Source organism: Emys orbicularis, chromosome 7 (genome assembly GCF_028017835.1).
Source record: "Emys orbicularis isolate rEmyOrb1 chromosome 7, rEmyOrb1.hap1, whole genome shotgun sequence".
In the NCBI taxonomy this organism is placed as follows: domain Eukaryota; kingdom Metazoa; phylum Chordata; order Testudines; family Emydidae; genus Emys; species Emys orbicularis.
Window position 1 is genome coordinate 122,412,501 of NC_088689.1, and position 12,520 is coordinate 122,425,020.

At 40.9% G+C, this 12,520-nt stretch overlaps 1 protein-coding gene across 1 annotated transcript in view; it reads right to left on the minus strand.

Annotated features, from left to right (window-relative positions):
• The window catches only part of LOC135881610 (uncharacterized), a 48,180-nt gene that overhangs the window by 14,530 nt on the left and 21,130 nt on the right, over positions 1–12,520 (minus strand). The window contains exons 5-9 of the mRNA XM_065408267.1: positions 10,049–10,285; positions 8,995–9,052; positions 7,209–7,445; positions 1,594–1,802; positions 535–607 (exon numbers count right to left, since the gene is read on the minus strand). Of these exons, the coding sequence (XP_065264339.1) occupies positions 535–607; positions 1,594–1,802; positions 7,209–7,445; positions 8,995–9,052; positions 10,049–10,285 (814 nt within the window). The remainder of the gene's footprint in view (positions 1–534; positions 608–1,593; positions 1,803–7,208; positions 7,446–8,994; positions 9,053–10,048; positions 10,286–12,520) is intronic.

A 12,520-nucleotide genomic window follows, 5' to 3' on the forward strand; every position in this document is an offset into this window, starting at 1 on the left:
ATGGGCTTCAGTTCACCAGCATGTAACTGCTTCCCAGATTAGCTCAGCAGTTGGGATTTCATTCCATATGTTCCAACAATAGTTTATTGGCTCTTTGATGACACTGCTGATACAGCAGCGTTAGTGGAGACACCTGTTGGCGACGTAATGAAATAGAACAACTGGTATTGCAGTTAACGGTAGAGTGAAAAGTTTTTGGATAGATTGTAAACACTAGCAAAGCACAGTTTTCTGAAATGTTATACATTGTGCTCAGATTAATGGGAATTACACCAACACGTTTCTTCCATTATTAATTGTCAGACTCAAGGAGGGTAACTCCATCTCTTCTATAAAAAAGTAATATGTGCTCTAAAACATGGAGGACAGATAAATGTTGAAAAATGATATCATAAAAAATTTGTAGTACATTTCCCCCTAATACAAAATGTCAGTGATTTACTCCTTCCCAATACAGGTTTAATTGATTCAAATAGCATTGGTAGTAATTAAAATATGGATTCTGAAGCACAACTGTTAGATATCATCACTCACCTATTAAACTTGCCATAGATGCTGTGTTAATTATCTTCCCATATCCTTGCTTCAGCATAATGCGGCCTGCAGCCTGTGACAGAAATTAAAGGAAAGACCAGTGACCCCTTTTGTGATTGTGCTAATAATTACACGATAATAAATTAGTCTTCACTTTTCAGAAGAGTTTATGGATTTTTTTTAAAAAGTGCACGATGTAAAAATTTGGTATAAAATGGCTGATGCTGAAAAATTTCTCTTGTCATTTTAATTCAGCTACTGTGTTGCCAAAATTTTCAAAAGGTGAGTAGTAATATTGGGTGCCTCAAGTATTGGGCACTCCAACTGATACCCCACAAAAGGGTCTGATTTTCAGCAGCTGCCCTCTCAAAATCAGGTCTCTTTTTAAGGTGTCTCACGTTGGACACCAATAATCACTAGTTACTTTTGATAATCTTGGGCTAAATGTACACCTGATTCACAGTGTTGGCAGAACTGAATTTTTATTTTTTTATAATTTCAACAGATACCACCAATGGCTATTTTTAAGCATTTTAAAACATTTTTATCTATTTAAATTTTCACAGTTGAAAAAAAATGCTTAAAAATGGTAAGCAATTTTCATTTAGTTAAATTTTCATAGTTGTGGGAAATTATGGGGAGGAGTCAGACAATTATTTAATGACAACAGACACTGAAATATAAGAAGTCAAAGCTTAATAACCATTAAAATACAAATTGTCAACATCACATGTCAAAATATACAAAGTAAATATCCTTACACTCTAAATAAGTTCTCAGGCAGCATTTTTCTTACTTTGCCTATCTGTAAATTTCAGTTATGGATGGAAATATTTTTTCATCAGTTTGCATGGGTTCGCTGAAATCCACACTTACTGACAAAAATCTAAGATGGCCAAGCCTACGGATACATAGCCAAACTATTATTAACACCCACTAATATACGTTCGATTTTATGATGATAATTAGCAACAAGAATATTATTAAACCTCTGGCTAAGTCAAATGCTCAGAAAACAGCTACATTTCTGTGGAAAATAGTACAGATCCTCATACTTACTTGGCAGCACAAAAACAAGCCTCGTAAATTAACATTAAAAGTTTTGTCCCATTCTTCCAGTGAAGTGTCTTCACTTGCAGAATTCATGTTAATTCCAGCATTGTTACAGGCAATATGAACTGTGCCCCATTTAGCTACAATCGCATCAAGAATCCTTTGCACATCTTCAGGTTTGCTTACATCTGCTTCCATTGCCATGCTTTTTATCCCTAGATTAAAATGAGATTGATCCAACAAATATAGGCATTCATAGAAAACAAGATATCATTTCTTGTGTACCTAGTTACTAAATCTTAAAACAAACAACAACAACAAAACCAGTTTTATCACCACTCCACTGAGGACAGCAAATTATGTGCTATTTATGGAAGCATGATGCATTGGGAAATGAATCTTTTCAAAAGTTTTTAAGTTTAACTTTTGTAGACTGCACATACTGTAGTCTAACACAATCAACTTATCTAAAATCAGAGTTCTGACTCTCCAATTGAATGAATCTTTGAATACTACACCATCTTCTGGTCAAAAGTCTAACTGCAACTTATCAACTAAAGTGACGGTCATTCCAACAATTCTCTGAGTGCTATGGATCATGAAGTGCATCACTTTCAGATGACGGTTATTAGCTCATAAACAAGATAAAACAGAGGAATATTTTATCTGTTGTGCTACAGATGTTTTTACAGTGAACCCCAGATGTCACAGAAATCGAATCAATTTGTCAGCCAAACTGATTCTAAACATCAGGTTTTTCATACACCTCAGGGCTAAATAGGGATTGGGAATGGCTGAGCCATTACAAACATTAACAGGAGTACTTGTGGCACCTTAGAGACTAACAAATTTATTAGAGCATAAGCTTTCGTGGGCTACAACCCACTTCTTCGGATGCATATAGAGTGAAACATATATGCAATTACAAACATTGAATCTATCTCCCCTTGTAAGTATTCTCACACTTGCTTCTTATCAAACTGTCTGTACTGGGCTACCTTGATTATCACTTCAAAAGGTTTTTTTTCTCTTACTTAATTGGCCTCTCAGACTTGGTAAGACAACTCCCACCTGTTCATGCTCTCTGTATGTGTGTATATATATCTCCTCAATATATGTTTCACTCTATATGCATCCGAAGAAGTGGGTTGTAGCCCACGAAAGCTTATGCTCTAATAAATTTGTTAGTCTCTAAGGTGCCACAAGTACTCCTGTTATTTTTATCAGGTTTTTAGAGTTTGGAGTGTACATATTTCTGTAATGCGTAATGGTGTATGAAAAAGCCATCCAGAATTATAGCCATGATTTAAACATGAAAATCTAAATATTCAAAAATATGGTGCACATAAGTAACTAATTCAGTGCCATCGCAGCTACACATTAAAGCACAAAAGTTAATATCTTTAGTAAATAGCTGTAAAAGGACCCTATGGATGTGAAATGTGACTGTTAAATTTGCTTTTGCATCAATAACTTTTGCATATCTTGCCTTTTGCACATGTACAATCTCAATCAAAAATTATTCCAATGCAGATTTTGCATTTCATGTTTTATTACTGCATATGCTAGAAAGTTGATTTTTAAATAAAACGTGAACCCTTTTTTTCCCCCTAAGGCTCCAATCCAGCAGAACACCTGAAGTCAATGAAACTACAAACGTGCTTAATGTTAAGCATGTGCCCAAGTGTTCTGCTTGACTGGGAATTAGTTCACAGGAGTGTAGACAGCCTTTATAGTTATAGCACAGATCAGTATTCTATGAGCAATTAACAATGGATATGGAAGAAATTATATATTATAAACAGGATCATAAGAGATTTGCTCTTGTGTGGTTTATTAATAAAAACAGGAAATAGTCAATAACTGAAAAATGAGCCATATAATATGTCAAAAAGGAAAATGTCTAGTCTTTTCCCAAGAAGAAATGTTTTAATATGTCTTCTGAAGCATTATAGGAAAGCACACAGGGTCTTTTTTGGGGGGAGGGAGGCGAGGAGCTACATCTTCCAATATACATATATATGATTGGAACCCATATTGAAAGATTCTGAAAAGATCAATCAGGTGATGATGCAAGGCAGTGTTTCTCAACCTTTCAAGTTGGTGATCCTTTCATTTGAAATCGAAAACCGTCATGACTCCCTTACAAGTTTTATTTTATTTTTATAGTAAGTGTATCTGTAATAAACCTGTATAATTTACACGAGAATAGAGCTGGTCAGAACATTTTCAACTACATGTATTTTCATCTAAATATTCTGTTTCATCAAAGCCAAAAATGTTTCATGGAGACTTATTGATTTTGAACAAATTTGCAGTGGAAAGGTTACTGGGGTCCAGGATGGACTCTCGGGTCACTTCTGAGAGAGACTGAAAACCTGACCATTTTGATCCAAAAATGGACATTTGGACATAATTCAGTTTTACAAACACTTTTTTAAAAAAAATTGTTTTCATTCCAATGCAGATCAAAAACAATTGTCAAAACTTCCAAGTTGTGACAAAACCGAATTGTCATCCTCCAGCCAGTTCTGTTTGAAAGGTTGACAGTGAATTCTTTACCTTAAAGGGCAAGGATGTGTGGGGAGTGAGAGATGGAGGTTTTTCTCTTTGCTTTAGATTGTAATAAAAAACTTCTTGCCTTACTACCACTCTGATTGCTTTCTGTCAACCCCCTAGGAGACACAAACCCTTGGTTGAGAAACACTGGGAGGAAAGAATGATCAACTCCTCTGGTGAAACTGTCCCAGAGAAAAGTTAAACTGGGCTTCCAAAAGGAGTTTGCCAACAGTCAAAGTGTCACATCTCCAACAAAGTCTCATGTGTCCCTCAAAGAACCCATTTTCTTCAGAATACCCTGCTTGATACATATAATCTAACCATGAAAGCATGTCCAAAAGGCTAGTTAACTTTCAAGGAGTAGCTATGGTTTTCCAGGATCCTATACCTTTGGTGCACAAGAACATGAAAAAAGCAACAGAGGGTCCTGTGGCACCTTTAAGACTAACAGAAGTATTGGGAGCATAAGCTTTCGTGGGTAAGAACCTCACTTCTTCAGATGCAAGTGAGGTTCTTACCCACGAAAGCTTATGCTCCCAATACTTCTGTTAGTCTTAAAGGTGCCACAGGACCCTCTGTTGCTTTTTACAGATTCAGACTAACACGGCTACCCCTCTGATACTTAAGAACATGAAACTTTTTCAGGAAGGAAGAACTGGATATCTCAATTTGTTCTGATCTATAACAATGACCTAGAACTGAACTGCTCTGGATCCCACTACAAAGTCAAAGATCCAGTAGCCAGACCCAGTAGTCAAAGCCTTACCATTAGACTGGTATTCAATGACCTAGGTAAAATGAGTCTCACATCGCTTAGTACTGTTTCTAATATATGGAGATATACCTATCTCCTAGAACTGGAAGGGATCTTGAAAGGTCATCAAGCCAAGCCCAGCCCAGCCCAGCCCCCTGCCTTCACTAGCAGGACCAAGTACTGATTTTGCCCCAGATCCCTAAGTGACCCCCTCAAGGATTGAACTCACAACCCTGGGTTTAGCAGGCCAATGATCAAACCACTGAGCTATCCCTCCCCCTGCTGCATAAACTAGCACCGTTTTAACTTGACTTAACTTAGTCTTACCAGAGAGACCAAGGATTGTATAACCATGGAGTCTAAACCACTCCTCTCTCTGACAGAGATATGCCCTCAGGAAATGGACTGAAGCACTATGGCAGAACAGTGGAAGGAAGTTTTATTGCCACTGCTTGCACTGTAGCTGTTCTGCAGAACCACCAAATTTGCGTTGCAATGCTGCAAATGTACTTTTCACAACCAATTTTCATTTTAGAAGGAAAATTTTTACTTCAGCTAATGCACCACAGAAAAACTCACCTAGGTTCTCCCTGCAGTAGTATACGGTCTATTGCACTATCCGTTTACACAAATATTAGAATACGGACCCAGATGGCAGTATCCCACTTTCCTGAATGAAGCTACATCTTTGATGATATTGAAGAATCCGATGTAGCAGAGGGCTTGGATGTACTTTCACAAGAGGAATTATAAAATGAGTGCTACTTCATCTCTTTTTCTCATTAAAACACTATTTCCAATTGTCTATGTTTCTTTTATGAATATAGTTTAGCTTTATCATATTTGCAAAGGTCTTTGGAGAGGAATTGAATTTTATGTCCTATTTTAGTAATGAAAACACAAAATGTAAGTGGTTTGTAGAAGATTTCACCTATTGTTTGGGACTTTACTTGTGATGTATGTCAGTATTGTGTACACCTCTACCCCGATATAACGCGACCCAATATAACACGAATTCGGATATAAACGCGGTAAAGCAGTGCTCTGGGGGGGCGGGACTGCGCACTCCAGCGGATCAAAGCAAGTTTGATATAATGCGGTTTCACCTATAACACAGTAAGATTTTTTGGCTCCCGAGGACAGCATTATATTGGGGTAGAGGTGTACTTATATCTGACCTCTATGCTTTTCACTCATGCATGTTTTGAGGAAATATGGCCAATGTTTTCAAAAGTGACTATTGATGATTTTGGGTGTCTCTAAAAAGATCGGCACCCAAAAATTAGCAGGCCAGATTTTCAGAAAGTGCTGGCTACCCTGGGCACTGAAAATCAGGACCTTTCAATGGGTCCCAAATTGGGCACCCAAAATCAGGCAGTCCTGAAAATCTTTTTTTTTTTTTTTCCAGTATGTTTATGTCTGGCATACCCCTCAAAGCGGATCCCCATTAAAAATGTCAGGCATGATCAGCGTTGCTTCTCTTCAGCCCCTTCCCTAGCTCCTCTCCTTGCTTTCTGCCCTGTGAACAAATCATTCCTCAACGATGGCTACGCTATGATGCAGCGAGTGGAAGTAAAGGCACACACACAATGCCTGCAGCCTTTTCTCAGGCAAAACCCTCACGGAAGCTAATGGGTTCTGAACAAAGACTTTGGCCCATAATTATTAGATATACAGGAGACAGATTCATGCCATAAGAAATATTACCCTACACACCCATGACGTGTTGTGGCCGTGCGATTGGTTTTGTGTGTGAAAGGAGAAGTGGTGGTTGGGATATGTACTAAAGGCTGCATGGGCTGTGTCTGGCTTTCCTTTATTAGCTACGTCTTGAGTGCCTTAGCTGCCACGTGATATAATGTATGGAACACCTCTTTTTCTGGCTGATTGGTGTGTATTATATAGCACTTATTAATAAAAGATTGCTATTCTCTGTGCCCGTCAGTCATGGCTCATTTTCCTTCAGGTACCCCAGATAAAGAGTTTTATATGGGGTACTCTGCTTTCCTGGTTGCACTTACTCTGCGAGGTAACACAAGCAGGCAATGTGACATTGGTTATTGTTTGCAGAGGCAGTGCTAAGATGCTGCGTGAGGCAATCACGCTCTGCGATGGTGGCATGCGTGTGCTATTGGGAAATTCTTTCCTTTGCTATTTGACTTATTCTGCATCAAAACTCGATGCAAGATATTCTCCAACAGGCTGCCAGCTACGAAAGTTTAAAATAACAAAGCACACCGGCATTCCAGGGATGAGCACTGTAGAAGTGCATGTGTAAGAGCAATCAGAGAATTAGTACACTGCTTACCTTTCAGGCTGAGCTCTTCTGCTACCACTTCTGCCTTTGCAAGTACCAGATCAACAATGGCGACCTTAGCCCCTGCTTCCCCTAATGCATGAGCAAAGGCTCTTCCTATCCCCTGGCCTCCACCTGTTACGTAGGCCACTTTGCCATCCAAACGCAGGCGATCAAGGATGTGACATTTGTTATAGCCCCAAAAGACATCATCTTTCACCAATTCTTTCTGTAGCAAAACAGCACAATGTACTGAGGGTCAAAATTCAATTATGTTAAACCCATTAGCCTCCACATACACACACACACCATAGAAAATTAGGGATGGAAGAGACTTCAGTAGTTCATCTAGTCCAACTCCCTGCTCAAGGCAGAACCAACCCCAAGTAAATCATCTCAGCCAGGGCTTTGTCAAGCGGGGCCTTAAAAACCTCTAAGGATGGAGATTCCAACACCTCCCTAGGTAACCCATTCCAGTGCTTTACCACCCTCCTAGTGAAATAGTGTTTCCTAATATCCAACCTAGACCTCCCCCACTGCAACTTGAGACCATTGCTCCTTGTTCTGTCATCTGCCACCACTGAGAACAGTCTAGCTCCATCCTCTTTGGAACCCCCTTTCAGGTAGTTGAAGGCTGCTATCAAATCCCCCCTCACTCTTCTCCTCTGCAGACTAAATAAGCCCAGTTCTCTCAGCCTCTCCTCGTAAGTCATGTGGCCCAACCCCATAATCATTTTCGTTGGCCTCCGCTGGACTCTCTCCAATTTGTCCACATCCTGTCTGTAGTGGGGGGCCCAAAACTGGATGCAATACTGCAGATGTGGCCTCACCAATGCCGAATAGAGAGGAATAATCACTTCCCTCGATCGGCTGGCAATGCTCCTACTAATGCAGCCCAATATGCCGTTAGCCTTCTTGGCAACAAGGGCACACTGCTCAGGTGTGTTAGGGTGGGGGGTAGAACGTGCCGGGAGCTGTTCCTTCCTGCCCCATTACTTTGGTGCAGAAGGTAGGATTGAAATCAGGCCGCCCAGTTCAGAGAAGTCCAAATTCCAGCAGAGCTCTCAGCTCCAGAGGGGGTATGGAGGGGCAAGGCAATGGGGCAGAATGGCTCTGCTGCTGAAAATTTCACTGGATGCTCTAGTTCCATAAGTGTCGTGTAGCGCACTTCCCAATGAATTCCCTTGCGTGCCCAGGGGTCATCGTGAATGTCAAAGGCATAACACCTCCAAAGGCACAATGTACCTTCAACCCCTCCACTACGGGTATGTCTGTGGCTGGCCTGTGCAAGCTGACCTGGGCTCCTGGGGCTCAGCCTGAGGAGCTGTTTAACTGCAGTGTAGACGTTCCGGCTCAGGGTGGGGCTCTAGGACCTGCAAGGTGGGAGGCTTTAATCCAGGGAACAGTGGGGGAGGGAAACTGGGTGCCTATTGCATAGAGTACACATAAAGGGGTAGGGTAGGAGGGGGGAAATGGCAGGGTTACTGTAATCAATGATATAATGATATAAAGAAAACAGCTGGCTGCCCCACAGCACACTATAATTTATGATATGCCTCACTCCGATACTTGTTTCTTTTACGATTCTTACTCTTTAGGCAATTACTGGGAAAAGTGATGCATGCAGGATCCATTCTTCAAACGGGATTGTCTCTCTAATGCGTACAGTGAAAACAAAGGGTGACATCCTGGCCCCAGTGAAATCACTGGGAATTTTGCCACTGACTTCTGCGGGGCCAGGATTTCCCCCAGACTGCTTATGGAGAGAAAATACACACCTTTGATTCAATCACCCTATCTGCATGTGCACGGCTCCTTCGGATGACACTCATTCCGCTTTGCACAGGTAAAATAACCTGGAAAAACACAAGTGTCCAAATCAACAACGTCAGGGCACACGACATTGGGCCTAAGCCAAAGCCCACTGAACTATGTTGGAGAGTCTTCCACGGACTTCAGTGGGCTTTGAGCTAGGCCCATGCTGGGTATTATGGTGGTTTTCTCTTTGCATGCTGCTCCCTGCACCTGGAAGTCCCTTCCTATCCCAATCTGACAGTCCTCCATCTTACCTCAGATTCCCATTCAAGACTCACTACTTTTACACATGCTAGATCAATAAAAATGCCATTTTGTCTTCCAGTTTTATAAACAAGAGACAGCCTCTGGGACTTCCAGTGCATCTGATTTTGATTGTCTAATGAGATTTTATGTTCTTTGGGACTTGTACCAAGATCACTCTTGGAGCTTAATAAATAATAATGACTTTTAATATTCTCTGGACAATCTTACCTACCACTATTTGTGTACTTCTGTATATTACTTACATTTTACGCTCCACCACTATGATTTGCGGGCCTGAACTAGTGACCTGGTGCCATTGTCTAGATGGCAACCATACCTTAGTGAAAATGACACAGCATCTTGTAGACCCGACACCACTGTCCAAACACAAGAAAGTAAGATGTGCAGGCTAGGTACCAGGGTGACTTAGTGGTTAAGAGTAGATTTCAGGGCCTGGACAGTTAAAGTGTCAAAGACCCTCTTCTGCAATGGAAGGCAATTGTTCTTGATGACAAAATTGAGCATGATGATGCACAGTATGAACCATTTGGATCTAGTAAATCATGCTTAGTGTTCCACCGAGTGAATATATAATGACTCCCTTTTGGTTCTCTTGCATACGCTGCTGGACCTTACCAAAGTACTTTTTCTAGCATGGCCACTACTGTAGGAAATAGACAGCAAGAGTGAGACAGCCTACTTCCAGGACTCTTAAAAAACAATACTGCTGAAGCAATTTCATAGATGCTTACAAAACCAATATAACTCTTAACTAATTGTATAGCACTAACCTGCTCAACGCGAGGATCTGAATTAATTACATTATTTAAGTTTCTGACAGCTAATACATTTTCATCAGATACGTTCTCCAGGTAGACTTGTCCTTTCATGAGAGTATTCGCCACACAGATCACTCCATCCATTCTCAGCAAGTGGTTATCCATGACAAAGTTGTAGTCGTTAACGGCATTTCTTTGATCAGCATCAATAAAAACTATATCAAAGTGTTCGCCCACAGCCACTAACTCCTGGAGAAAAATAAATGATGTCAAAAAGTACTGTTTCTATGCAGGTGGAGGGTCTTGGAACCACCCTTCATATGAAACACATGAAAAACGCTTAACAGAAAATACTATTTAAAAGTCATATTTCTAATCAAAGGTCATTTCTGCTTGAAAGCAACTTTTTGATTTACAGCGAGCAAGGTAGAACTGGTTGAGATGCTTCTGTATACAAGTTGCCTTACCTATCTACATACTATCTATCCACACAGATAGGTCAAGCCCTTTAAATCCCCCCTACCAGTGCCAGTGCCCACATCTGTGTGAACAACTGAACCCACAATCTTTTAATACCTCATAAAGTACCACATTCCCAGCTGTTGATGGGTGCTTGCGGTACAAGTCAGAGGAAATACAGATCAAGATCTCTTGCATTGGCTTTGAGGCTCATCTGCACCTCCTCACTGTGGGGTGTGCCTGCATTTATATTCAATACATTTTATAAAGCTGCATGTAGCAGGGAATATATGATGGAATTTTCACACATGCTCAGTGTTGACTTAACTCTATTGAAGTCAACAAGAGTTTTACTATGGACTTCAATGGCAGCAGAGTTAAGCCAATGCTGAATGTAGCAATGCACAGCAAAGAAAATATTTTTGAAGAGAATTAAAAAAAAAAAAACACCTCATGAAACAAAGGCACAAAGATAGTGAGGGAGTCTACCACAACACATCCAAGCGCCCAAGTCTACAATTCCTGATTAACATCTAAACAATGCCATTCTCATGGGTGTGACCCTTGCTCTCTCTCTCTCTAATATAGTCATACCATCATGCATCCGCTATCTGTGTTTTTGGTAAACGGACAGGTTAGGAGATTGCTGCTGGGACACCACGTCTTTTGTTAGCAAACTTGGCTTATGTCCCTGGCATGGTGGCTTATGAGATTAGTAGACTCTCTCAAGTCTAGCTCCTGGTGAGTTTGTGGACCTCTTACAGAAATGTCCACCATTAGTGGAACTAATTGGCACCCTTATTGGCACTGTAGCAAACGGGACAAGAAACTGAACGAATTCATGAAGAACGAATCACCCTGTAGAGACGATACATCCAAAAACGCACTGAGGGCCATGGGTGGGGAAGTTCAGAGAGCTCGCACTGCCACAGCCTGATGTGTGGATAAATATAAGCCTTCATACTCCAGGGCTGTCAATGCAGCACTTTTCACCAACCCTAAGGACTAGATCACGGCATTCCCACCGGCCCAGAGTAAGGGGAAGTGCGCAGTTGTGCTGTCCCGGAAGTAGACCAAGAGTCACAATTCAGTCCCTAATGCCTCCTTTGCATAAGCTCAGCTGCAAGGACCGATGCGCGGTAAAGGAGTAGCAGAGTGAAGGCTTCAGCCACTCCTGCTTGTGCCTGCTCACCCCCTGCTCACCTATATGGGAGAGAGTGTAATGGCTGTCAGGAGCGCCTCTCTCTTGCTTGTTTTGGGGCATGACAAAGGTAATCCACATAGGTGAGTTAGAGGGCATCTCACCCCATTAATCTTCTGCACAGTTTGTCCCAGGGTCATGATTTAACCCTCTATGCACATTAAAATATAGTCAGGGAAGTTCCTTCTTTCCTGTGCCAGTGATTATTTTGTATATGTCTATCATGCACATTCTTATTTGACTTCTCTATAAGCAGACCTAATATTTTCAATCTGTCTCCAATGGTCTCCAGATACTTCAATGGAAGTATCTCTGGACCATTTCTATTTCTACCCTATATCTTTTTGAGGTGTGTTGACCAAAGCGGAACACAACATGCAAGGTGAGGGCATACAACTGATGTATACAATAGTGCTATAATACCTTTAACGTTATTTTCTATCCTTTTCTTCAGACATCCTACCATTTTATTTTGATCACCACCGTACACCGAGCAGATGTTTGCACTGAGCTCTCCACAAGACCCCTGGCTTTTTTCCTGAGTGTATTCAGTTATTTGTAGAAAGCAACAACGTGCGAGAGTAGTTAAAATTATTTGTTCTAATGTGCATCACCTTGCACATGTGACCAATAGATTTCATCTGCCATCATGCTGCTCAGTTACCTAGCTCTGGTAGGTCCCACTGGACTTAGGCACAGTCTTCCATACTCTTGACTAACCTAAATAATTTTGAGTCATCTGCAAAATGTTGCTACCTCACTGTTTACTCTTGTTTCCAGACTATTAATGCACGCTCACCTCACTGTTCAACTTTATACCATAT